General features: G+C 57.8%; 2 protein-coding genes across 8 annotated transcripts; one reads left to right on the top strand and one right to left on the bottom strand.

Annotated features, from left to right (window-relative positions):
• Positions 1-341: 341 nt before the first annotated feature.
• LGI4 (leucine rich repeat LGI family member 4) lies at positions 342-10,893 on the bottom strand. 2 transcript variants are annotated; one of them, XM_060652107.3, is made up of 9 exons: positions 7,147-10,893; positions 6,666-6,737; positions 6,348-6,419; positions 5,271-5,342; positions 5,067-5,138; positions 4,661-4,830; positions 2,516-2,680; positions 1,894-2,399; positions 342-1,048 (listed from the first exon to the last, which is right to left on the bottom strand). In XM_060652107.3, the coding sequence occupies exons 1-9, from the start codon at positions 7,320-7,322 to the stop codon at positions 734-736; spliced, it is 1,620 nt and encodes a 539-aa protein (XP_060508090.1). In that variant the 5' UTR covers positions 7,323-10,893; the 3' UTR covers positions 342-733. The 2 variants fall into 2 exon arrangements, with proteins under 2 accessions (XP_060508090.1, XP_078294641.1); XM_078438515.2 differs by lacking the exon at positions 4,661-4,830 and having other exon boundaries at positions 2,516-2,808.
• Positions 10,894-11,013: 120 nt separating this feature from the next.
• FXYD7 (FXYD domain containing ion transport regulator 7) lies at positions 11,014-25,381 on the top strand. Of its 6 annotated transcripts, none has more exons than XM_060652260.3 (8): positions 11,014-11,140; positions 12,288-12,352; positions 12,810-12,842; positions 13,413-13,487; positions 13,763-13,799; positions 14,719-14,768; positions 14,960-15,011; positions 15,120-15,255. In XM_060652260.3, exons 2-7 carry the CDS (start codon positions 12,292-12,294, stop codon positions 14,980-14,982), a joined length of 279 nt encoding a protein of 92 aa, XP_060508243.1. In that variant the 5' UTR covers positions 11,014-11,140; positions 12,288-12,291; the 3' UTR covers positions 14,983-15,011; positions 15,120-15,255. The 6 variants fall into 6 exon arrangements, with proteins under 6 accessions (XP_060508243.1, XP_078294644.1, XP_060508246.1 ...); XM_078438517.2 differs by lacking the exons at positions 11,014-11,140; positions 12,288-12,352; positions 12,810-12,842; positions 13,413-13,487; positions 13,763-13,799 and adding exons at positions 13,826-14,556; positions 20,323-20,352; positions 22,481-22,555; ... (1 more) ...; positions 22,909-22,949; positions 24,973-25,381 and having other exon boundaries at positions 14,960-15,575; XM_078438516.2 differs by lacking the exons at positions 11,014-11,140; positions 12,288-12,352; positions 12,810-12,842; positions 13,413-13,487; positions 13,763-13,799 and adding exons at positions 13,826-14,556; positions 20,323-20,352; positions 22,481-22,555; ... (1 more) ...; positions 22,909-22,949; positions 24,973-25,381 and having other exon boundaries at positions 14,960-15,575.
• Positions 25,382-25,659: the final 278 nt, after the last annotated feature.

Below are 25,659 nucleotides of genomic sequence, written 5' to 3'. Positions count from 1 at the left end.
GCGCACAAAGCAGCAGAGGAAGTTAGCAGGCCCGGGCGGGAAACCGGCCCAGCGACTGATGACGTCACGGAGGCGGGCACTAAAAGAGATTGGCCAGAATGAGTTTAAATTTTTTTTTTTTTTTTTTTTTTTTCAACATTTTTTATTTATTTTTGGGACAGAGAGAGACAGAGCATGAACGGGGGAGGGGCAGAGAGAGAGGGAGACACAGAATCGGAAACAGGCTCCAGGCTCCGAGCCATCAGCCCAGAGCCTGACGCGGGGCTCGAACTCACGGACCGCGAGATCGTGACCTGGCTGAAGTCGGACGCTTAACCGACTGCGCCACCCAGGCGCCCCCAGAATGAGTTTAGAGGGAAAGGAAAGCTCTCTCCTCCTCAGTACTTTCAGAGGGAGCAGGAGGGGAGTGGGCTTGAGGGGGCGCTTCCAGACCTCATGGAGTTCTGCACATCGCCCCCACCATGGCTTCGGTACCCCAGCTTCTTGCGGTGCCCCAGCCCGAGCCCCCAAGTCATGCTTGGTCGGAACGTGTGCCACGGGCGGAGATGTTGCTTCAGACTGGAAGTTCAAGTCCCTTGTCTTGAACTCGGCCTGTGGTCGGTACCTCACAGATACCATCACCCCGGGTAGGGCCAGGAGGCCGTTCAAGTGAGTGTCCAGAGGCCTGGGACTCCCCGCGCCAGTGCCCCCTCCCCTCCGAGCCGTGTCCAAGGTCTCAAGGTCCCCTCGCGTTTCAGGCACTGAGGTCTAGCTCGTGATGCTGGTAGATCTGTGTGGGGCCCTTGAAGCAAGCGGCGAAGAGGAAGCGTCTGCCGGCCACGGTGACGTGAGCAAAGGCGCGAGGGGCCACCAAGGCTGGGGGCCCCAGCTCCTGCAGCGGCTCCAGGAGCCCTCTGTCAGGCTCAAGACGCAAGACCTGACTGAAGGCGAAGTCGCTGCCCAGGATAGCCAGCTGGTCCCTGGCGATGAGCAGCGGCTGGAAGACGTGGGCACCACGCGAGGGCAGTCGCTGCAGCAGGCGGAACATGGAGCCGTCCCAGCGCATGACCTGTGAAGTGTGGCCACTAGTTAGGGCCTGGGGTCCAGGAGGGCCAGGCCTGCGGGTAGCGCTCTGCGCTTCCGAGCGCTTGGGACAGCCTGGAGACAGGCCTGTAGGTCCCCAAACTCCTGTAGCTTTCTTACCTTCACACGTGTCACCACCCAGCTGCTCAGGCCACAGACCTGAAGTCATCCTTGGCCCCTCTCTCCCCCTCGCGCCCCACACAGAGTCGGTCAGCTTTACCTACGATGGGATACATCTCTCCCATCTCCTCTGGCTGCACTCCGGCCCGGCCGCAGTCACTTCCCTCCTGGACCATGATGCCAGGCTCTTCCCTGGTCTCCCCCCCTCCATCCCTACACCCACAGTCTGTTCCCCACACGTGTCCTGGGGACACCTGAGTCAGATCAGTGCCTTCTAGGCTCTGCCTGGCGGTATCTCACCCCAGAATGAGAATGCTGGAGGGGGTGGGCCATCAGCCCCGGAGACTCAGAGTGCGGTGATTGTGGTCAAGTGGGAGTTTGGAGCGTGTCAGAGTTACGGAGCCGGAGTCTGGCGGTAGAATTAGAATCGTGGGGCCAGTGTCAATGTCGGGGGACAGGGAGTGGCTTATGGTGAGCCAGCCTGAGGGGTCACTGTCTTGGAGTCAGTGTCAGGGCGGCCAGAGTTCAAAGATCAGAACACTAGGTGGGGTCAGAGTTCGAAGGTCAGCCTGAGAGGTCAGGTCAGAGTCTCGAGGCCGAGGCCGGTGTGCAAGGTGGGGTCGGTGCTGAAAGACCAGGCCTGAGGGGGCCGCAGGTCGGGTCTGGCTTGTGGCCTCCGCTGCCTGCCCCACCTGAGGGGCCCAGCCTCACCATGGAGTCCCCGATGTAGCGTGTCAGGCACAGGAACACGTCCCCGCCGGCCTGGAAGTGACGTGTGGCATAGACGTCCTCAGCCTCGGGGATGTCTGTGCGCCTCTCGAAGCGGCCCCCGAGCCAGTGGAAGAGCACGGGCCGCTGTGAGGCAGAGGCCAGCAGCAGGTGGGGCCGGCCGTCCAGCTCCAGGGCCTCGGCATCCGTGTCCCGGTGCCAGGCGTGCAGGCTCTGGCGAGGGTAGAAGCCGGGCCCGTCCCGGCACAGCAGCGTGGTGCTGCCCGCCTTGGAGGCGTCGGCCACCACGAAGCAGGGCTGCCCGTCCAGCCACAGGAGCTCGGCGTCATTGGGCCGCAGCAGCCGTCGTGGGGCCAGGGCCTGTGTGGGGGCCAGGCGCAGGCCGGGGCCGGGCCGGGCCCAGAGCTGCGAGCCACCCCACAGGCGGGCGGCCAGCACGAAGAAGCTCGGGCCCAGCACCAGTGGCTTGCAGGACACCACCGAGGGCGCTGTGGGGGGTCGGGGAGCAGGAGGGGCGGTCAGGCCAGCCAGGCAGGTCGGGGTCTCCCCCCACCCCACCGGGCAGGCTACGGGGACAGGCGGGAGGATGCGAGGGGGCGCTCACCGGACAGCTCTTCCTCGGGCCGGAAACGCTGCAGGCTGTAGTCCCAGGTGAGGATCAGACAACGGCCCGCAAACGGCTGTGCCAGGATGATGTGGGGCTCCCCCTGGTAGGAGAAGGACTCCACGCCCAGCGCCGCCTCCCCGACCGTCTGGAACCAGGACAGCTCTGGGGGTGGCAGGAGAGAGTCAGGGAGGCACGGGGGACCCCGAGGGCCCTCATCGCTGAGCCTCGGTTTCCACATCTCTGAAATGAGGGGTGTGCACCTCAAAGGGACCGATAGCGAATCTTTTGATCTATAGACGAATTAAGTCACAGCAACACGGTCATACTGTGTTTTCTAAGCTGCATGACATCATCAAATAACTGCTTAGAAACAACGTATTTATCGATTCATTTAACTCCACAAGATCCCTATGAGGGACATTTCATCATAGCCGTTTTACAGATGAGGAAACGGGCCGAGAGGCAGGCACGGGACCGTCCGGCACAATCCATCCTTGACGTCTTCCATGAAATCGGACTGGAGCACAAAACTGCCCAGGTAGAGGCCACCTTGTCTCAGCACTCCCCCGACACCTCCCTCCTGAGATGAGGCGTGGCCCTGTCCACACCAGGTTTCCAAGGGAAAAAGAGCCAAGCGATGGGGGTAAAACGGTCGCCTCACTTGTTTGGCAACGGCTCGTCCCAGACTCGGTCCCTTTCCCCTTCTCCCCGTGACCCGGCACGTGGACGTGCCATAACTCACTTTCAATCATGAAAGCCAGGACAACACCCAGAGGCTGCCCCACGCCCTGGACTGCTCACCTCAGTCCCTCCTCTCTTCTCTAATTCATGGTAAGCAGCCTAGCTTTGGTCGTGATGCGCCAAGGTCGCCCAGCGCGGTGGTGGACGGGCCCGGCGGTAGACTCCAGGTTCTAATACATCACTCTATGTGCCAGGCCCTGTCTCCAGGTACCAGGGTTGAAGTGAACGAAACCACCAAGGATGCCCACCCAAAGGTGGATCTCTTAAAAACGTCCATCCTATCATCACCCCCTGCTCCAAGCCCTCCACGGCTTCCCACGGCCATCAGGATAAAGTCCACTCTGCTCTCTGTGGCTTTCAAAGTCGTACACGGTGAGGCCCCTGCAGCCTTCAATGTCACCTGTGTCCCTTCCTGCACTCACTCCCCGGGACACTGCCTGCCTGTGACCCTCAAGCAGGACAAACTCTCTGCTGCCTCAGGGCCATTGCACATGCTGTCCTCTCTGTCTACAGCGCTCTTCTGGATCTGAAGCCACCTCTCCAGAAAAGCCTTCTCCAATCAATGCCCCATGGAAGGTAGGACCGCCCCCCTCACTTAATCTCCCTCACCACTCCCCGTGTTTATCACGAGGCGTAGCGTACATTTATTTCTGCAACGTTTTATTTAATGCCTGCGTCCTCACCCGCCAGGGCTCTGAGGGCGGGGCCCTATCTTGGTGCCTCTCCCAGGGCTGGACACAGAGTGAATCTTTGCGGGATAACTGAAGTTAAATTCTCCGGTTCTATGGGTCCCACAGACCAAAAACGTGTCTCACACTTAGATGATGGTAATAATCGATCATTGTGTCTATAGCCTTCGGATCTGAACTCAAATACGCACTGCTTCGGGAAGCCCTCCCCGGCCCTCACTCTGGCTCTGGGCGCCTACAGCTCTGTCGGCTTCCCCCATCCCAGCCCTGACCGCTCTGGGTTCTCACGCTCCACCTTCCTCTGCGCTTCCTCGCTGCTGAGTCTTCTGCAGTGCCCGGGACCCGTAAAGGTACCAAAATATATTTATGGGCAAGCAGAAGGATCGTAGCAAGTATTTCTAAAAGGTCGTTTTTATATTAATAACACCAGCAGAGTGAACATTCAGGAGGGCCTCCCATCCGAGGTTCTGCACCGGATGCAGGTGCAGATACATCACTGAATTCTCACTACGTCACTGTTTATTACCTCCATTTTACAGATGAGGAAACTGAGGCTCAGGGAGGTGATGCTGCTTGCCCAGGGTCTCACAAGCTGGGAAACGGCAGAGCAGGGAGTGAGGTGAGCCCTTCAGCCCTGGCAGCCATTCCCCTGATCTCCCGCCTTCTTCTGGAACCCCTGCTGTCCCTCCCGCCCTGCCCGGAATGCCCCCACCTATGGCTCTGCACTTGAACGTCTTGGGGTCCAGGTGGCGGAGCTGCATGTGGGCCAGAGCAGTGGGGCCGGCGCAGGCCCCAGTCCCCACGCTGGCATTCACGGTGGGCATCCACTGCAGCAGCCAGAGGACGCGGCAGTCACACTGGATCGGGTTCCCGCGGAGGTCCCTGGGGCAAGAGGCCGGGGAGGGGCTGCGACCTGGCTTCCACCGCCCCCTGGAGGCCACACTCCCCGCCCCCTCCCCGGGCAAGGGTTCGGGATGGGGCCCCAGAGGTGAGTGAGGAAATATGTGAGGACCGTTGCAGCCGTACTTAGTTATGTCAACCGAAAGTGGGCACAGCAATCCGCTTCCCTCTCAAACATTCCCCAACTCCCCGACCCGCCCAGCCCCCCTGAGCCTCACACATGAGTTAGGGTCTCCAGGCCTCGGAACAGGAATCTGGGGAGGGTCTCGAGATTGTTACTGGCCAGGCTCCTGGTGGAAGGAGAGAGAGAGGAGGAACCGTCACCAGCTACCTGGATGCCCCGCGTGATGGGGTGATGGGGTCTGGGGGAGCCTGTCAGGGCGGGCTGGTGAGCAGAGGGGCGAGGCCTCGGGGGCACGCACAGGTGTGTGAGTGAGCGAAGTCCTCTGAGAGCGTTCTTAGAGATGGAGCCAATGTCATTGTCCTCGATGAAGCTGTGGAGGGAAGGCATGGTGAGCGGGAGGCCCTCGGTTCCCTGCTGTGGCCCCGTCGTGCTTGGGGGGAACTCACCCCACGGGACCCCTAGGCCCCTGGAATGTGCCGACGCCTCCCTGGAAACCTCTCCTCCCCAGGGTCCCAGACTACAATCCCAGGAGCCAGGCACCTAACCCTGTGCTCGTTGCCAGCCTGACAGCGAACGCTGCCACCCCATCACCACCACTGCCACCATTTCCAGAAGCACTGGCACTGGGACACGCGCTCCCGGTACCAACGGCCCCACTGTCCCCAGCACCCCCTTCTCTACCCGCCACGAGCACCCCTACTGCCGCAGTTTTCCCACGTACCGGCACCTCCGTCGTCCCCGCCAAGCCCAGTACCTACCACGTCGCCCTTACGCCCACACGACGCCGACGCCGACATCCTACCCACAGCCGCCGCCAATAGCAATACGTGACGGCCAACACCCACGACACTGATAACGCTAATCAGACTCCATCATCAGTATCGCCACCGGCGCGACAGCCATCGGGTCCGCCATCTTTGCCAACGTCATCCCCACTCCATGGTCCCCCATCGTGCCGGCACCTCCCCGCGAGCGGCCGCAGGATCGCCTTCAACACCGTTATCGCCAACAGCGGCCCAATGCCGGCGTCGTCGTACCGCCCTCCCCGCCACCCCTACCATCACCGCCTCAGAGTTGTCTCCTGTTAATTGGAAACATCTCCTTGCCTCCGGCCTCTCTGTCCGCTCCCCGGGCTCCCGTAAGCCGGGTAGGGACAGAAACAGTCTTGGGTTCCCTAGGCCCTTTGTGCACCTTGCAGCACAGAGTGAGGAGGTGAGCAGGCTTCTTGCCAAGACGCCAGGCCTCTTGCCCCTCCAGGAGGGACCCTTGTCCGGACCCTCCCGCCCGTGCCAGTAAGCCTCTATACCTCCCTCCACTCTAGGAGCCACACTCTACCAAGCCCCCGTCCCTGCCCCCATCCCCTGGCCTCACTCACAGGTACTGCAGGTGGGACAGGCCCGCAAATGCATCGTCCTCAATCACGGAGAAGGAGTTGGATGTGAAGAGGCTGGCAAGGGAGCAAGAAAGAATTTTTGCAGAGTTGCTGCCCCCTCTCTGACATTTTAACCTCTGCCTCCACCCTCAACCCAGGTGGGCACTGTCTCACACACACACACACGCACATACGCACACACACGGTGCTTTCACAGACATGCACATACATGTATGTGTGCACACCCCCCCCCCCACGCACCTGCGTGAACACCCACCCACTCCCTCGAGCTAGTTGTCCACTCAGCTGGGCCCCACTCACAGCAGGTGCAGTGTGGGCACCCTCAGGAAGCTTCCGGCCTTCAGCTGGGTGATTCCAGTCCTAACGAGTGAGCTGGGGACGTGGGCGATGGTGGGTGAGGAGAAAACCGCCCCCAGGCTCCAACCCTGCCCCAGAGCCGTCCCCTGTCTGGGGGACGCTGGCATGCCACCCCAACCCTGGATGTATTTCCTTTACATCCCAGGGACACAGGCATTTGCCCTCCTCACTTGGCGAGGATCCTGGCAACATTCAGTCCTCCCTCCAGCCGTCCCCCTTCTGGGGCCCCAAACGCTGCCCCTGTGCTTCGGGATTGCCCTTCCGCTCCTGTCCCAATCCCAGCAGCCCCCTGTGAGGCATCCCAACATCCTTTGCTGCCCACCTCCCAAGATCCTGAAGGGCCAATGTCCTCGGGGGCCCGGCCCCCTGCCCCCAAGCCCTGGGGCCCCAGGACTCCCATCCTCACCCTCGCGGTGACACTCACAGTGACAGCAGGGTCGGGGAGAAGCTCTCGGGCAGGTCTGGAGAGCCCTCACACAGGGCACTATCCTTGGAGCAGGAGCAGCTCGGAGGGCACTTTCCCTTTGGTGGTCTCCAGGCCACCCCGGCGCCCGCTCCGGCCAGCAGCAGCAGCAGCAGCACAACGCCTGCCCCTCCCATCCCCCCTCACCCCCGCTGCGCCCCGGCTCCTCTCTGCCCACCCAGCTCTGTGGGCTGGGGCCACTACACGTCCCATGCCAGGCGACCGTCCATTCCTCCAGCTGGCACGCCCCGTCCTGGCTTCGCTCTCCTTCCTCCGTCTCTCTTTCAGCCTGTCTTTCTTCCCCTATCCCTTTGGTGTCTGATTTTCTGTTTACTTCTTTTTCCCTGTCTGTCTGTCTCTGTCCCTTTTTGTATTTCTGACTCAGGGAGTTAGCCTGTTTTCCACTTTCTCTCTTTATTTCCGTCTGTCTCTCTATCTCTGTTTCTCTCTCCGAGTCTCTGTCTGCCTGTTGGCCTGTGTGTGTGTCTCTCTCTCTGTCTGTTATCTTTATTTCTCACCCCCCTTTCCAGTTCCCCGTTCTTCCCCTCCTCCCACGCCCCTTCTCCTTGGAGGTTTGGGAAAGGGACTCACTGGGCACCGGGTGCGCCCAGCAAAGCAGCGTAAGAAGGAGGAGGGGGTCAGAGGCCATAGGAAGAGCAGCCCTAAGGAAGGGACTGGATGGCCCCATGGGAGGGGAGGGGCCACAAAGGGCTGGAGCTGACCACTCTCAGCCAGCCCCCTCCCCAGATTTCCCACTCCACCCCACTCAGAGAGTGTAAGGAGGATGTCACCCGGGTGGGGACCGGATGGCTCTGCAGGCGGAGGGGGTGGGAGAAGAGACAGCTGGGGGCTGGAGCCATCCTGGCCACGCCCAGCCAGCCCCCTCCCCTGGCTCCCGGAGGGTGTGATGTGTGCGGTCACCAAGGCCCAGCTGCTCCCTCTGGTGGCCAAACAGGGCAGGGCAGCTGCCCTGCCCCAAACTCACAGCCTCCTGGCCAGCCTGAAATTAACCCCTGAGTGCCCACCACCCGCCGTGGATAAGGAACCAACGCAAGCAAACAATGATGGTGATGGTGCCACCCCCTCCCTCAGCGTTGGCTCTGCACTAGGCCCTGTCCTAAAAGTTTACTAGCTCGTGCTAACAGCTCTCTCAGGTTGACCCTATTATATGGCTATTTTACAGGCACAAACGCTGAGGAGAGAGGTCAAGTAATTTGCGACTTGGGTTGCTGACTGGGGCTGAGCCAGCACTCAAGCCCCGGCAGCCGGCTCCAGGGCCTGTCTCGTGATTTTTGTGTTCTTTCTCGGGAGACCAGAACTCACGAACACTGGTTGTTTTCATTTGGACTCTGCTTTTAGCATTAAATAAGCAAAATCCAGAAATAAATGACACGTTGTTCCCCAACCTGAAAGAGTAGTAACAATAATCATTGAGCACTTACCGTCTGCCTGACTTAACGTGAATTTACTCAGTTCTCACAACAGCCCTGTGAGGTGGGATCCCCACTTTGCAGGTGGGAAAACCGAGGCAGGAAGTGATTAAGTGATTCGCTTCATGGCACTGGACAGATCTAAACCTAACCTCCGTCCTCCCACCCCTGAGGGAAACACACGGCATCTCTGGCTACGGCTGCACACGCCTGGAAGACGTGGAGGACAGGGGGCTCACCGGCACCAGCTCAGGAAGGACCACGGGCTCGGTTCTGCGTGGGCTCAGGCGAGTCGTTTGACCTCCCTGACCCTCGGTTTTCCCATCTGTCGAGGGGGGCAGTCGGTGGCACCCACTCCCCAGGTGTGCAGAGCACTCCGTGAGATGAAGGAGGCCGTGGCCCCCGCTCGTGGGTCAGCGCAGGGTAGGCGCCCCGCCGTGGTGGGTAGGCCTGGGTGTGGACTCCGGACCCAAGTGCTTGTCCCGGACCCAAACGGCTCTGTGATTTGAGCCAGGCCCTTCAGGTCTCGGTTGCCTCAGTTGTACAGTAAGGGATGATAAACTTCTTTACGGGGTCTTTGAACAGATAAAGAACTTCGTGCCAGGGACACAGAGGGGACGCAGACAGGCCTAAATCCATACTCACAGAGTACTCAGCCACCAGGGTTCTCGCTGCGGCTCACAAGGAGAATGACAATGGCGACAGTGACAATACCTAACGGGTGCGTGTCACTGACTGCCGGGCTTTGTTCTAAATGTTTTCCACGGATCGTTTCCGCCGGTCCTCCTAACTTCCCTCTGAGGTGACTACTGTTTTATCCCCATTTTACAGAAGGAGAAACTGAGCCTCAGAGAGGTTAAGTCATGGGCCCAACATCACGCAGCTAGAAAGTGGCTGAGCTGCTCCTCTCTGGAGCAGTTGGCCTCGAGAGGGAGGGAAGCCAAGGACTGGCTGGGGCTGGTCCGGTGCTCCCAGCCCGGCTTCACTTCTCTGCTCCTCTGTCAGCCTTCCCGAGGGCTGCGTAAACATCAGGGTTATCATTAACCAGAGACTGCTGGTGACCCCGGGGTGCAAGGCCATGAGGGGCAGAGGCTCAGACATACAGGGGCGAGGGCGTGTCGCAAAGCCCCCTGGGTCCTCCGAGGCGGGCTGTGTCTGTGCCTGCGGATAAGCATGTTCACTGGCTCCTGGCTCTGGTGTCCTACGGAGTCTGGGTCCGTGTCTAACTCTTCCAGGCTGGGGGCCGTTTCTGTCCGTAAGCACCGGGGACCTCAGCAGAATCAGCTCCACCTTGCTAAACCTCGGTTTGCTCATCTCTAAAATGGAGTTAATGACAAAACAGTGTGGGCTTCAGAGACCTCCGAGCCTGGCCCGGCCTTATCCGGACGACCTTAGCGATTTCTCCATTTTATAGGGCAGAAACGACACAGAGGGGTCCCATGGGCTGCTCGAGGTCACACAGCCAGGAGTGGCAGAGCTCAGAGCTGATCCCGGGTTTCTCCGTCACCAGTGCCTGTGAAGCTGGCCCGCCCATGAGGAGGACACCGTGCGTGTTGTTCTCCTCCGGGCCACGTGAGATCAGGAGAGTGGGGGTTCAGCCCATCAGCTCACAGCGGGTGCTGTCTCCAAGTACACGAACACAAGTGCATAAGCGTGTCCGTCTGTGCCCGAGTGGCCAGCTAGGTCCTGTTTGTGCATTTGTGCATTTGTGTGTGTGTGCGCGCGTTGCGCGTGTCCACAAGTGTGTCTGTCAGGGTTGTGTGGCTGGTGGTGTTGTGGGCTGTGTGGGAGGGTCCTTGGGTTTCTCCGCGGGTGTGTTATTCTCTGTGTGTCTGCCTCTGTGTTTGTATGCGGGAACACACGTGTATTTGTTTGCTTTTGTGCCCAGATAAACGGGGTCTTTAGGTTTCTGTGTGTGCGTGTGAATGTGTGTGGTGTGCACCCCTGGGGGACCTCACAGCCAGCAGCAGAAAACACGCACACACACACACACACACACTGAAATGCCCCCAAAATAGCCCTGTGGCGCTGAGCAGGTCTCCACAGAACCCTGGGGTCAGGGATCAGCGGGCTCCTAAGGGCTCAAATGGCCTTAGGTCCCAACTGGGCCCGATTCCCAGGGGGCCTCACAGAAAGTCACTGACACCTCCCACCGCAGGGCAGAAGCTGTCCGGGGGCGCTGGGGTGAGCGTGCGTGCGTGCGTGCGTGCCTGCATGTCCAGGCCTCCCTGCCGACACCTCCTCTCCCCAGCTGTCCCCAGCGCCGGTAGTGTTCCTCCATCTGAGCCGAGAGAGTTAACCTAGCAGGCCAGGGCGGTCTGGGCTGGGGGCCGCCCCCTGGCCCCCCTCCAGCCCGGGCTCCAGTTACAGCTGCTGGTTGGGGAGGGTGAGGGTGGGGTGGGGCCGTGAGGGGAGACCGCTGAGGGCGGCGCAGTCCAGCTCTGGGCCAGGGGGTCCAAAGTGCTCACCCCCGGCACAGCCGGACGTTTGGGGGCCTTCTTTCAGCAGGGGACAGCCTGACTGGGGTGAGCGTCCCCTGCCCTCCCTTCCGGGCCTCACCCCTCGCCTGGCTGGGCCACCTATTTTGGGAGCAGGAGTGGCCAAGCCCGTGGCTTTCCAGGCAGGCCTGACCCAAGAGGAAGGGAGTGTGGTGGGGACAGTGGGGTTCCCCGGGAGCGGGAGTGCGGGGCGCAACTCCTCCCTCCCCTGCTGCAGAGCGTGCACCCTGGTTGGGGTGGGTTTGGGACACTCACATGTGTGGGTCAGATTGCGTCACTGTTTGGGAGCACGGGAGGCTCAGATGAGGAGTATCATATTCGTGACTGTCTCCACCCCACATCTTGCTCCAACCAGAGGTTTGGGGAGTGGGCGTTGTCACTGCGTGTGCTCGCACGCGTATGTGTGTGTGTGTGTGTGTGTGTCCCTGCCCCTGGCATCTGTCTTCTGTCTCTCAGCCTGGCTGGTCTGGGCCTCATGCGACTCGCCTGGTGTCTGCCTATGAAAGTCACCCAGAGGCAGGCAGACAGGGATGTTTTCCCCTGTTCTCATCATTTCCAGAAGGGGAGAAGGGGTGGCCTTCCCCACAGGGACAGCCTGTAGCCGTGTGGCAGCCCGGCCTCACCCTGGCAGGGTTGGGAGTGACCCCCCAGTGGGGGAAGGAAGGCTGTTGCCATGGTGGCCTGTGTGAGGCAAATTCCTCCAGGGTGAAGTGGGAGATATTTATACCCAGGGTCAGGCAGAGAGCCGGCCAGCGGCCGAGGGCAGGAGAGCTGGGATATCACACGGACGCAGCAGGGCCGTGGTGGGCGGGCAGGTGGGCCCTTGCATGTGTCTCTCACCTCTCCCCGTGCGTCTGTCTCTCAGTCTGGGTGGGGCGAGCCATCCCAGTCTTCCCATTGGGTAGGTGCGGGGAATCTGGAGCCTGCTGTAGGGCGGCCCAGGCCTCCGGGAGACCCCTGTGACTGTGTGTCTCACCCCTGCCCATTGTGGCTTGTTTTGGTGACACTGTGTCCGCATGAAGCAGGGGGCGCCCCTGTTTCTCAAAGTGGCCAAGCTGGATGATGGACGGTTTTGGAATCACACCCCCCCGGGAGTCTGATTTAACCCCTTGGGTTCAAGCCCCACTGGTGGGGGTACTAGGAAACACGTTTCTTGACCCTTGGTGTTCTCCAGGACAATGGCATCTCTCCACCACATCTTGGTTCTCTGTGTGGGTTTCCTCACCATGGCCAACGCAGGTGAGTCTGGGGTAGGTAGCCCGCTACCCACCTCAGCCCCGAGGGAGGGGAGGGAAGCCTTTCAAGAGAACCAAGTTGGAGACTCCAACTTAAACAGAGTCAGTGGGGTACCAGGAAATTGGAGGTTTCACGTGGGGGAGGGGAGCGGAGGATGCCCAGGGCAGACAAATGTGGAGGGTGGGATGGAGCCCCACTTCCCGCACAGGACAGACTCAAGGACAACACGGGATGAAGCGGGAAGCTGTAGCAGTTAAGTGACCACCTGCCCCCCGACCCCTGCCCCAGGACAGTGCAGATGACGCAGCTAAGACCCAGAGAGGGGTGGACAGCCTGTTCAGGGTCCAATAGTCCCCAGACTCTCAGCCCAGGACAGGAAAGCCCCCAAAAGGTCTCTTTATGCCCCTTCCTGTCCAGGGCCCCAGGAAGCATTCAACCCTTGACTTCTTTCTCTTTCCAGAGGCTCCACAGGAACACGATCCATTCACCTATGGTGAGGGAGGGAGGGGCATCTATGCTTGGGAGTTGGGAGGGTGGGTGGCCTGGGTTTGCCGGTCCTGTTCCCACTCCTCCTCGTCTCTCTCTTCCTTTATCTCTGACTCAGTATTTATATCTCTGTCAGTCTCCTTCTCTCTCTTTCTCTTGTCTCTCAGAAGGCTCTCTGACTCCTCCTTGTTTTTATCTCCCCTTGTCTGTGTCTCTGTGTCTCCGTGTGTCTATTTGACCCCTCCCTGTCTCTCTGATTCTCTTTCTCCTTTTACCTCTCAATGTCTTACGGCTCATCCTCTGCGGCCATCTCCCTTTCTCCCCTCTGTTCCCCTCATCCTCTCCATCATCTTCCCCTACTTTCTTGTTTCCTCCCTCCTCCCTGCCTACCTCTTCCTTTTCCTTCCCACCCCCTCCTCTCCCCATCCCTCTTCTCTTCCTCCCACATCTGTTTCCTCCTCTCACTGATCTCTCTGTTCTCCTCCCTGATCCTCCTTGCCCCTTCCTCCCCATTCTGCCCCTCTCCTGTCCTTCCTCCTCCCCTCCCTGTTCTCACTCTCCTCCCTGCCGCCCACAGACTACAAAACCCTGCGGATCGGAGGCCTCATCATCGCCGGGATCCTCTTCATCCTGGGTATCCTCATCGTCCTGAGTGAGTACCCCCACCCTGCTACCTCCAGCCCCCGCAGGTGCCGTGTTTCGTCCCCGCCCCGCCCCTGCCCCGCCCCCATCTCCGCCCTCTGTCCCGCCCCCATCCTGCCCGGGCCCGCCCGGGTTACGCCCCTACCCTACCCCGCCCCCGCCCCGCCCCTACCCCGCCTCTGTCCCCACGGCTCCGCCCCTCGCGAGCCGGCGCTGGCGCTCTAGCGCCGCTCGGTGCCCTCCCGGAGCGGAATCTCAGCCCTGCCCTCCTACCCCCACCCACAGGCAGAAGATGCCGGTGCAAATTCAACCAGCAGCAGAGGTAAGAGGCCCCTCGGGGCTCTCACTCTCCTCCTTCCGCTCTAGAAGGGCGCTGGGAGTGAGGCAGGGCGTCCACTCGACCCACACACAGCCAGAGACCCTTCGGCAAATACGTATTAAGCACCTACTACGTGCCAAGCCGCAAGCCAGGCCCTGGGGACCAAACGGTGAATAACTAAACTGCCCTCCCTGCCTGGCTGAGCTCCCAGCCCAGTGGGGGCGGCGGCCGTGGGTTCCCGCAGCCCCACAAATATAAAATCACAAAGCGTGATAAGTGCTGTGAAAGAAGGAGCCACGGCGAAATGAGATCACCGCACTTGGCGGCCCAGTTTAGCTCAGAGTCCTGTTCCCAGCTCTTTGATTCATCTCTAAATAAAAATTTAAAGCAATGCATGAATCCCTTCTCCGTGTGAAAACAATTCTAAATGTTATTTTAAAGAATAGCTAATGTTTAGTTCCACGTGCCAGATATTGTTTTATCGTGTATTATGTTATTTACTCCTCACGCCCCTCGCATGAGACTGTCATTAACAACCTCATTTTATCGAGGAGGAAACCCGAGGCGCAGGGAGGTGAAGTCACTTGCCCGAGATCACTCAGCTAGAAGATGAGGGTTCTGGGTTTCTAACCTAGGCTGTCTCCAGGCCGTCTGTCCTCAAGCCCTTCGGCCATCCCTCCCCCACCAACCTCCAGTCTCTTCCCCAGCACTCCGGGAGGCACTTGGAGCGCGTCCTGCCACACGCTTAAACTGCTCCTGGGTGCGCCCGATTTTCTAGTTTCTGGCGGCCCCCGAGCCTGCTCCTCGCCGGTCTCTGGCCCTCAGTACCGGGGTCTGTGAAATGAGGGCTGTACTGGGGGGTTCCTGGGAGCATCTGCCTCTCTTTTTTCATCCCCACGTCCTTCTGCCTCTCCTTTCCCAGGACCGGGGAACCGGATGAAGAGGAGGGAACTTTCCGCAGCTCCATCCGCCGTGAGTCTGGGGGAGACTGGGTGTTTGGGGGTGAAGGCTGGTTCCAAGAACCCCTTTCCTGGTCCTCTCTGGGCTTGCGGAGGGAGGGACTTGATCCGACAACGAAGGTCCGGGAGTTCCCCTGTCGCTCCCCCCTCCGCAGGAGCTGGGGTGCCCCTCTTGACACCTGAACTCTCCGTGTTCCCCCTCAGGTCTGTCCACCCGCAGGCGGTAGAGACACCTGGCGCGATGGAACCCAGCCAGGTCCTGCAGCTCGGGCTAGGCTGGGGGAGGGGGGCAGGAGAAGGCGACGAAGGGTGGGATGAGATGGCTGGGGGGCTCTGTTGCCCCTCACCCTTTTCACCCCCACAGGATTCCCCTGGCACCTGGCGCCTCCCACCCACCACCTGAGCACCACCACCACCCGGACTGCCCTCCTCCCCAGCCCTGCCCCCACAGACTCCTCTCTGCCGCCCAGGATTCAATAAAACGTGCTTTTCTCTCTCGACAGCGCTTTGTGGATCTGTCAGTCCCTCTGCGCGAAAGCCCGGGCGCCCCCTGGGCCCCGGCAGGGGGCGCCCCCACCCTTGGGGAAGGGGCGGGGACGTCGGCAGTGGGCGGGGGCGGGGGCGGGGGTGGCCGGGACGGGGGCGGGCTCTCCGGGCCCCCATTGGCTACGGCACCCCCCACACGAGGGCTCCCCCCATCTCCCCCCGACATCAGTCCGTCCCGCTTCCAGCTGCCGCAGCCGCGCCTTCACCACCTCGGCATCCAGCCGCCCCCTGCTCCGGTCCGGCATGGCGACCCCGACCCAGGCCCCCACAAAGGGTGAGCGCCGCCCGGGGAGAGGGCGCGCGGGTGAGGGTGGGGGAGGCTCCGGGATCTCAGAGCTTAGGAGAGAGGATCTAGGGAGATTCCAGCACCGAAAAGGGAGGGGAATGGGGAAGGGGGTGTCCGTTCCTTCCCAGGGCGGAGGCCCCTGCAGCGCACCCCTTGGCGCCCCTCCAGGCCTCTTGGACACCCCCTCCCGGTGGTGTCGTTTCTGTGCGGGACCCGCGGTTGGAGAGCGGCAGTCCCGGGAGAAAGGATGCGCGGACCGGTAGCTATGGCAACCAGGCGGCTGGTCCTGCACAGCGGTGGTAGTGGACGCGAAGGGACGGGCTTCGAGGGTGGGAACGGGTGGGTCTGCGACCACAGAGGCTCTGGCACATCTCAGGGTCTCCGAGGTGGGCAAAAGGAGGGGGTCCACATCCCTCTTTTCTTCCAGCCCTGGCGCCTATGGTGGGTGTCTCCTGAAATCTCTGACAGGCAGGTTCAGCGGGAAGGAGGGAGAAAGACGGAAAGACAGTGGGGGAGAGAGCTGGAGGAAGTGAGAGAGAGATGGAGGGAGACAGGAGAGAGAGAGAGGCAGAAAGGAATGTGGAAATTGAGAAAGCCTAAGAGAGAGAGAGAGAGAGAGAGAGAGCGCGCACGAGCAGACCCCGAGTCAGAGATACAGAGAGAGACCCGGGAAGAGCACCGATATGAGACTGAAAGATATTCAGAGAGTGAAGGGGAAGGCGGAGAGCAACAGAAAGATGCAGAGAAAGAGAAAATCAGAGACAAAGAGACAGAGAGGCGGAGAGAAAGACATAGAGCAGGAGAGAGCGGTGGACCCACAGCGCGGGAGAGAAATGGAGATAAGGAGGAGCACCATGGGGTGGGGCCATGCCACTGCAGTGAGCCCCCTTGGGCCAGAATGGGTGGCAGGACCCTCGTTCCCAGCCCACATCCAGGGGTGCTGTCTGGGCCGGGAGGTGCACTCGAGCGTGCACACAAATGTCCCTCCTCACCCCCATCCAGCCACACGGCAGTTTGCATTTCACACCCCTTAACCCAGTTATTCACCCACTTAAACACTCACTGCCCCCTGAGAGCCCCCTTTCTTGAGCCCGCCTCTGCAGAGGAGCAAAGGGAAGAATGCTTTAATTGCGGGGGGGGGGGGGGGGGGGCGGGTGGCCGGCGGAGGGTTTCCCGCACAGAGAGCAGGGCCAGAAGGGATAGGCCAGTGGTGCCGAGGAGCCCCTGGTGGTGAAGGGAACCCCGGTTCCACTCCGATCTCTCCTTCCCTGCCCCCTTTCCCGGCAGGCAGGGGCTGCTGCACTGAGCCATATCTGCAGAATTTGAAGCAGGGCGGGGTGGGGGGGCTGCAGAGGCTGGAAGCCACCCTAGGGAGGGGGGGGCAGGGCTGAGCCAGCAGGCCTGGCGGGAGCCCAGGGCTTCTTTTCGCAGAGATGGTGGTTAACAGGATCGATGGCAGCAGACGGGCAGAGGTGGGAGGACAGACGCCTCACCATCCCCCCCCCCCACCTTTCCCCCAGTCATAGCAGAAGGGGGGACCACAGGTCTTGGGAAACCCCAGGGAGGGGGGCGGAGGAAGAGCATGTTGTGTGTTGCACCACTTACGCTGATTAATGGATTGTTGGGGGGGGGGGCACAGTGCAAGGGGATGAGGGCTCTTCCACCCAGTCAGAAAGCAGGAGGGAGAGTTGGGGGCAAACAGAAAGGGGGTGCAGGAGCATGACTGGGCCTGGGGTCCCACCCTTGAGAAGAACCCTGGGCTTGGCCGGAAGCCAGCCCTGCAGGGGCAACACCGGGAGGTACAAAGGGAGCAGAGGGAGTCAAGATTGGCCTCGGAGTTAGAAACCTCAGCCCCAGGACCCCACCTAGCCTGGGGTGCCCAGACCCATTACCTCTCTTCACCTCTTAAGATGCCCCAGTTGCCATAGCAACCACCTCCTTCCTGATGTCTCCCTGGCAACTGGCCAGGAGTGGTGCACATTTCTTCTTCTGCCTCCTGGCTCCACCCTCAGCCCAGCCTCGCCCCGAGGAACCAGATTGCTGGGGTGGCAGGGACCAGAAGAGGGACTTCTGCCCAGCGCACGGAGCACCCAGGGTGCAACCAAAGAGGATCCTGGAGCAGGTCCTCACCCAGTGGGCTCCCGCTGGTTTGGGGAGGCAGGCTGTGTGGAGACCCCGGGGACGAAGCAGGCTAGTACAACCATTCCATCTGTGATGCAGCTTTCTGCAGCCGAGCAGGGCTCACATTCGTTCAGTCAGTCAGTCACTCATTTATTTATTCATTTTAGAAAACTTCTTTGGAAGACTTTTGTAAATGCCAGGATTAACAGCAGAGGCGTCAAAGCAATGTACTCCCCATCTGGTGGCGGGCGGGGGGGGGGGCTAAGCATACATGACTCTAAAATCATGTTTCCCCAACTTGATGCTTTCGAGGACCACCTTCACAGTTTTTGCCCTATCCAAATGCTCCCCACTCATGTTCATTCTTTTTCCTTTAAAGGATTAACTTCGTTTTAAAATTTTTTTAATATTTATTTATTTTTGAGAGAGAGAGAGAGAGAGAGAGAGAGAAAGAGAAGGAGATCGTGAGTGGGGGAGAGGCAGAGAGAGAAGGAGACACAGAATCTGAAGCAGGCTCCAGACTCTGAGCTCTCAGCACAGAGCCCGATGTGAGGATCAAACTCACAAACCGCAATATCATGACCTGAGCCAAAGTTTGACACTTAACAACTGAGCCACCCAGGTGCCCCAGGATTAACTTTAAAAAAAAAAAACAAACAAAAAACAACTAGGGGCGCCCGGCTGGCTCAGTCAATAGAACACGCGACTCTTGATCCCAGGGTTGTGAGTTTGAGCCCCACGTTGGGCGTAGAGATTCTGTAAAAATAAAAGTCTTTAAAAAAGTAACTAATTTAATTGGCTTCATTCTGTATCACCATCACAAATGGAAAATCAGGATTTTTTTTTTTTTTTTTTTTTTGCCTTGCAAGTATAAAAATGATCTTTAAGAAGTGATTCCACTTTTCTGGGCCTCGGTGTCCTTGTTTGTGGAATGGAATGAAGATAGCACCTTAATTCTGAGAGTGGCTGTGAAGATTAGGTGCATTAGCACCTGTGAAGTGCTTAGACCAGGACCTGGCACGGAGGCAGTGTGATCAAATGCTGGTTAAACAACTAAAGGAGAAAACCAAATAATGTCACGAAATTCTACCTAGATATCGTTGCCTGCTGAAGGCTCTGAGCTCAAGGAATGTTTTCTCTTGGGAAAAGAGGGACATTAACAAGGTGGAAGGTGTTAAGGACACGTCTGCGCCTACCTAAGACTTCCTCTTAGAAGACCAGACAGGGAACTGAGAAGGACGAACTTACACGTTGTGTGGATCAGTGTTATTCAGAGTCTGGCCTAAGTGCCCCTATACCAGTCAGTTGAGGCTAGAGTTGCTCTGGTAACAAATAGTCACAAAAATCTCAGGGGCTTCTGACAACCAGGATTCTCACTATGTGTCCATCACGGGGTGACCCGGGCTCTCTACTCACCAAAGAAAATGGGAACGGCCACCATCTCAAGCGTTCATGTCACCAGGCCAAAGGCAAAAGGGACCTCTTGCATGAGCACTTGAAAAGCGCCAGCCTGGAAGAGACATTGACACTTCCACTGACAGTTTACTGGCCAGAATTAGTCCTACGGTCTCCCCGCAAACTCAGGGCAGCTGCCATCCTTCCCTGAGGCTGGAAGAGGGAAGAACACTAACGACCGTGCCTGGCATTGCCCCTGGCATTCCTGGTTCCCCTCCGCTAGTGGTGCATGCTTTGCAGAATTCTGCTCTAGACAAGTCAGAATGTTCTGAGAGCTGTCAGAGGAATTAGGGAGCCATCAAGATGGGCTTCTTGCATGGAAGGATGGTCTGAGCTCTCCTGAAGGGGAGTGTGGTTTGGGACGGGGATGGGGAAAAGTAAACACACACACACACACACACACACACACACACACACACAGAGTTTATCCACACGTTGGCTTTTCTGAAATTGGAATGAGTCTTCTAATGGATGGGTATGTTTCATATGGTAGAGTTACATACTTACTCATGTATATACACACACACACACTGAGAAAACTATTATGAAATCAATTTTGAATCTTAACATTGATGATGTCTTAGAAATAAACAGCAAAGGATATATTAAAGATAATATAATAAGGTATATTCTAGGACAGCTCCCCTGTGTTGGATTTGGTGGCAGGAGGCATTATTATGAGAATAATAGCCACAGTGCCTGACTTCTGGAGCCGTCAGGTGACTGAAAAGTTTTAGGGAATATTCAGGGGAAGCTGATGCACTCAGCAGTTTACCAGTGGGATACCGGTTTACCAATAGCATGTGCAAATGGGAGTGTGTATGGTTTTTTTTTTGGAAATGCGTCCATAGTTTGCCTCAGGCTTCCACAGTGGGCTAGGACCAGGACTGTCACGTACAGTTTGGTAGGTTGTGCACTGCACAAGGGAAAGTATTGACCAATGGTGTGAGTCGGGCTGGAATCCAGCCTATGCTCCACTCTTCAGACCTTGTGTCCTGCTATGAGGCTATATCATTATTTAGATCAAAGGGTGTCTTTATTTGATTTCTGCCCAGAAACCATTGGGCCAATGGCCCCATCTGGAACCTCAAAAATGTTAAGAAATCCAGTGTTGAAATATTTTTTCCCTCTCTCTCTTTTCCTGCCTTCCTTCCCACAGTTCCTCAGGAACCTGACCCATTTTACTATGGTGAGTGGCAGATTCTGATGAGGGTACCCTGGGGCTGGATAAAGGGGTGGTTGCAGGTCCCCACAGGTTATTGCTAAAGTGGCTTCAGTCATGCCAACATGATACCTGCTGGACCACAGGCCATCTGAACATGTGGATTCAGTTTCTATCAGCGAGGTTCATGGAGGGCAGAATCAGATTTGGGGGAGGGGGGAGTGATACCCTCTCTGGGTCTCCTTCAATCGTCACCAGAACTCCAGGCTGGTATGTTTTGGTCATCAGAAAAACATATGACCGAGGCCAGGCTTCCTGGATTTAGATCCTGGCTTATCCACTCACTAGCTGTGTGGCCTTGAGCAAGTAACTTTTCCCCTCTGGGCTCTTCTGTAAATAAGGAATAGTAATAGTTTCCACCTACGAGGATTGTGGGATGATGCCATGAAACCATCACTGAAGCTTAAAGAAGTCACCCCCAGGTCTAGCAGAGCTGGCCCCAGTTCCCTCTCTAAACACTCCCTTGCCCTCTCCCTTTGTTCACTCATACCGTTCCTCCAATACGCCAAATTCTTTCCCACCTCAGGGCCTTTGCACACGTGGTTCCCTCTGCCAGGCATACTCCTCTTCTAGCTCTCCATTCAGCTGACGAAGGCTCCTTTTCCTTCTTCGGGACTCAGATCAAATATTGACTGCTCTGCTAGGAGAGGCCCTTCCTGACTCTCTGCCAAGAGGAGACGCACACACATCTAGCCATAGTCATATGGCTCAGATGTTTCATTTTATTTTTCAGTGCTTTGTCACAATATGAAAGTCAATTCCCTGAGGCAGAGGCCTGGACATTGAGTGTGTGCTCCATAAATTCTTATTTCTATAAATACTATCGACCCTTGAACAACGTGGGGGTTGGGGGGTGCATGCAGTTGAAAATCCACATATAACTTTTGACTCCCCCAAAACTTAACTACTAATAGCCTATTGTTGACTAGAAGTCTCACCGATAGCATCATCTATTAACATATACTTGGTATGTTATGTGTTTATATACTGTATTCTTACAATAAAGTAAACGAGAGAAAAGATGTCATTAAGAAAAATCATAAAGAAGAAGGGCACCTGGCTGGCTCAGTTGGTAGAGCATGTGACTCTCGATCTCAGGGTCATGAGGTCAAGCCCCGGGATGGGCATAGAGCTTACCAAAAAAATAAAAAATAAAAAAATATATATAATAATGAAGAGAAAATACATTTACAGTGTGTTGACAAAAATCTGCCTATGAGCGGACCCACATGTTGTTCAAGGCCTGTGGTTACTGTGGTATATGAGACAAGGATGCTTCTCATGAAGGAAAATAAAGGAAAGAATGACATTATAAAGGGTTGAGGAGAGGAGGTGAAATTCTAAATGGACAACCAAAGGTTTCCCTGACCTTTGACTAAAGCCCAGAAATTGGTAAGGAAGGAATATTTGGGGGAAGAGCTTTGAAGCAGAGGAAACAGCAAATACAAAGGCCCTGAGGTAAGACCGTGTCTGATCTGCTCCAGGAATGGCAGAGAGACCAATATGCCCGAGGTAGGGGACTGAGGGAGAATGTGCAGGGGGTGAGGTCTGAGAAGGAACGGGGACCAGGTGATGCAGGGCCGTGTGGGCTGTGGTGAGGACTTTGGCTTTTCCTTGGAATGCAATGGAAGCCAGGGTGGGGTGGGGATCTGACTTAGGAGTTAATAGGATCCCGTGGCTAGGGGGCAAGGAGACCACAGTGCAGGCTGCTTCCTGCAATGATTTGGACAGGTGACAGTGGTGGACAGAACCAGGAGGAACCAGCCGTAGAAGGAGGTGAGATTATATATATGATGTAGATATCATGTATGTATCATATATACATGTATGTATATATGATGTAGAGGAAGGTTTTATGTATACACAAAGAATCTAGAGAAGGGTAGAGGGTAGAGAAGGGTAGAGACCTTCTAGAGAAGGTCTAGGGACCAAGCTCCGCTCCCCATCCTCACACTAGCCCACTGGGGGAGCCCCCGGCACCGCCTGCAGCATCCCTGGACTCTGGACCCTGGCGGGGCAGACTTGAAGCCCGGTCGAGGCTCCAGGGAGGACTGAGGTGCTACCCCACATTGACATCCCCCATTATCTTCCCCAGATTATGACACGGTGCAGACGGTGGGCATGACTCTGGCCACCATATTGTTCCTGCTAGGCATCCTCATCATTATCAGTAAGTGTGACCCTTTCCTGGGCTCCGAAGCCCCTCAAAGGAGGCTGCCTTGGGTTGGGGGGGGGGGGGCGTCGCTGGCCACCCACCATTTCCCCACTGGCTTTTGTCCAGACCCTTAATGTCCTGTCTCGTTGTGTCTGTCTCCAAACAGGCAAGAAGGTGAAGTGCAGGAAGGCGGACTCCAGGTCTGAGAGGTCTGGCAGCAGTGGGGAGAGATGGGAGAGGGGTGGGGGCGGCCTGGGGTGCGGGGGCACTTCCAGAACAGAAAGTCCCCAAAGCCTGCCCCGTCCTTCCTAGTAAGCCCACGGCTACCGGATTTCTTTATGCTTTTCTCTCTCTCTCTGTTTCCACAGCCCAACATGCAAATCCTGTAAGTCGGAGCTTCCCTCCTCAGGTGAGGGCGAGGGAGTTACGGTCTGGGAGGAGAAGAGGTGGGGGCCGGAGGGGGAAGGGGAGCTGCGTTGGAGGTCCCTGAGAATGATGCCACCAAGAACGGATGTGGCAACTTCAGTAGGAGCTGAGGCCCCGCAGACCAAAGAGGTTAAGCCATGGAGAGTCAGTGGGATATGAAATGTCTTAGAGTCCCCGGTGCTTCCCAGAAACAAGTACAGAGGCCCTTGAGAGCAAGGATGAAATGATCCCCCAGAGGAGAAAGCCACAAGTCTGCGAAGAGAGGGGCCCCACTCGGGAGAAGGACTTGTGAGGTCCGGATGGGGAAGGAGCGGAGCGCCAGAGGAGGCAGGGAGACAGAATATTTTCCAGACTTCATTGTTCAGGTGGGAAGAAGGAGGATGAAAGGATCAAGAAAAAGGAGGGAAGGGTCACCTGGCTGGCTCAGTGAGTGGAGCACGTGACTCTTGATCTCAGGGTTGTGAGTTCGAGCCCCACATTGGGTGTAGAGATGACTTAAAAAAAGAAAAAAGGAATGTGGAAAGGGAAGAGAGAGGGAAGGGGAAAAGGGGGGAGGGAGGGAAGGAAGGAAGGGTTCCTGGATAATTGTATCAAAATAACAAAAGGAGAGATGTATAGAATATGGATTTTAAAAACTGACCTCGGGAAAGAGAGAATATGGGGATGTAAAGAGTATGAGGGTGGAAAGCACAGACAGATAAAGAGTGAAGAGGTTGGGGATGAAGGGGATGGAAGTGTTAGAGGGGATGGGGCAGTGGAGGGGGTAGTGGTGTGGAGGGAGTGGCAGTGTGGGGGGGTGAGGGGTGTGGAGGGATGAAGGGGTGAGGGGTGTGGAGGGGGTGGGAGACATGGGGGATGAAGGGGTGAGGGGGTGGAGGGAGTGGCAGTGTGGAGGGGTGTGAGGGGGTGTGGAGTGGGGTGGGAATGTGAAGGGGTCAGGGGTGGGGAGGGGGTGGGGGTGTGGAGGGGTGAGGTATGTGGAGGGGTGAAGGGGTGAGGGGTGTGCAGGGGTTGGGGATGTGGAGAGGGTAGGGGTACGATGGGGTGTGAAGAGGTGAAGGGGGTGGAGGGGGTGCGAGAGTGTGGAGGGGGTATGTGAAGGGGTGAGGACTGCGGGGGGGGGGTGTGATGAGGTGTGAAGGGGTGAGGGGTGTGGGGGTGTGGAGAGGGTGTGGAAGATGGACAGAGATAAAGATGCAGGGGGGAATAAACCTTAGATGCAAGATTGTGACTCCTTGGGGGTGTTAATTGAATTATGTAAAAATATCTTGACCTGCTTTTAGTGGAACTGCGTCCTTTTCAGGGACGTCTAAAAACCAGAAGGGAACCTCTCTGCCTCTCATAAAGGTCTTATAACTAAAAAGTGGGCCTGGGGGTACTCAGTGCCTGGGGGGATTTGGTGTGGAATTTCATGTGTTTTGTTTCATATTCTCTTCACGAGATTTAAAAACCCTAACGGGGCACTTTGTGGATAACTGGGGGGGGGGGGGGCAAGGTCTCGGAATATGCACGGGACTGTGACCCACTACAGCTGAGCGATGGTCCCAAGTGGGTGGGAAACGGGGAATTCTGACTGCATCCAAATGTTGGGGAGATGGGGTGTGGGAATGGGATGGCGTGTAAGAGGAGGTTGGGGACATAGGAAGGGGAGAGAGACTCTTTCTGGCAGGGGGACATCCCAGAAAGGCCCAAGCTGGGCCAGGGATCTCCAGCCTCATCACAAGTGTGTTCCCCTCCATGACAGTGTCCTGTGGGGGCGGACAAAAGCCACACAAGTGTCCCTAAATGGAGCAGGGCTTGGTAGGCAAGACAGCTCCTCAGTGGCTAGCTCAAGGGTGACAGTCCCTGGGGATCTGGCTTTCAGGAGACGACGGGGGGGGGGGGGGGGGAGGGGGGGTGCCCACTGGCTGTGGGAGGGGGCGGGGTGCACCTCTCTGGTCGCTGACCGCAGCTCTCTGACCCTCTCTCGGTCTCTCTCTTTCTCTCCTCCCGACCCCGGTCCCCAGCCCCTGGAGGTGGCGGTGTGTAAAACCAGCCCTGGGCACCTCCACTGCTGTCCCTGCCTGAGTGCGGAAGCCTGAGGACCGGGTGGAGGCGGTGGGGACCCCAGCCTTGCGCCGGGGAGCGCTCCCCCGAATGAGCCGCCCCACCCACCCGAGGCTGGAGCCGCTGCACCCCGCTGCCCCTCCCCAGGTCTTGGCAATGACGATCCCCCAAAGAGCCCGTCTGCATCCCAGATCCAGGGACTCAGGCCTCCAGCTCCTGGGGTCCGGGAGTCCAGCCGCAGCCCCCCAGAATCCCCATGTACTGCTCCCCTGCACCTCCTTGTCTCCCCTCCGAAGATCCGATCCGTTTCCCTGCACCCTCGGTGTCTATGTCTTGAGCTTAATAAATGTGCATTTGGTTTTTTCCCCCGTTCTGTCTGTGAGTTCTCATCTGTGGGGACAAAATGGGGGAGAGGGCAAAATTGAACGTGGGGGAGCTCTCTCCCATCCCCAGACTTCCCCCCTTCTTCTCTCTCTCCTCCCCCAGAGCCCCAGTGGCCTACCCCCTCTCCGAGCCCCCAGAGCTTCCCCTGCCCTGCTCGACGCCCCCTCCCCGGTTGCTCTTTACCGTCTCTCCCACCCCAGACCCAGGAGTAGACACCCCGCCCCCGCTCCCCTTCCTCCCCAAAGGAGCCCCACCCACCGAGA

The sequence above is a fragment of the Panthera onca genome, chromosome E2, assembly GCF_046562875.1.
Source record: "Panthera onca isolate mPanOnc1 chromosome E2, mPanOnc1 haplotype 2, whole genome shotgun sequence".
Classification (NCBI taxonomy): domain Eukaryota; kingdom Metazoa; phylum Chordata; class Mammalia; order Carnivora; family Felidae; genus Panthera; species Panthera onca.
The sequence above is the reverse complement of the archived record's forward strand: the minus strand, read 5'-3'. Positions and strand labels throughout refer to the sequence as shown.

Bases quoted from the DNA above. Each gene is read 5' to 3' on its own strand.
- FXYD7 (XM_060652260.3), top strand. From the start codon at position 12,292: ATGGCATCTCTCCACCACATCTTGGTTCTCTGTGTGGGTTTCCTCACC. The intron at 12,843-13,412 runs GTGAGGGAGGGA...TGCCGCCCACAG, and splicing joins ACACGATCCATTCACCTATG to ACTACAAAACCCTGCGGATC. The intron at 13,488-13,762 runs GTGAGTACCCCC...CCCCACCCACAG, and splicing joins GGGTATCCTCATCGTCCTGA to GCAGAAGATGCCGGTGCAAA.
- LGI4 (XM_060652107.3), bottom strand. From the start codon at position 7,322: ATGGGAGGGGCAGGCGTTGTGCTGCTGCTGCTGCTGCTGGCCGGAGCG. The intron at 2,681-4,660 runs GTGGGGGCATTC...TGCCACCCCCAG, and splicing joins GTTCAAGTGCAGAGCCATAG to AGCTGTCCTGGTTCCAGACG. The intron at 1,049-1,893 runs GTGAGGCTGGGC...CACACTTCACAG, and splicing joins GCTACATCGGGGACTCCATG to GTCATGCGCTGGGACGGCTC.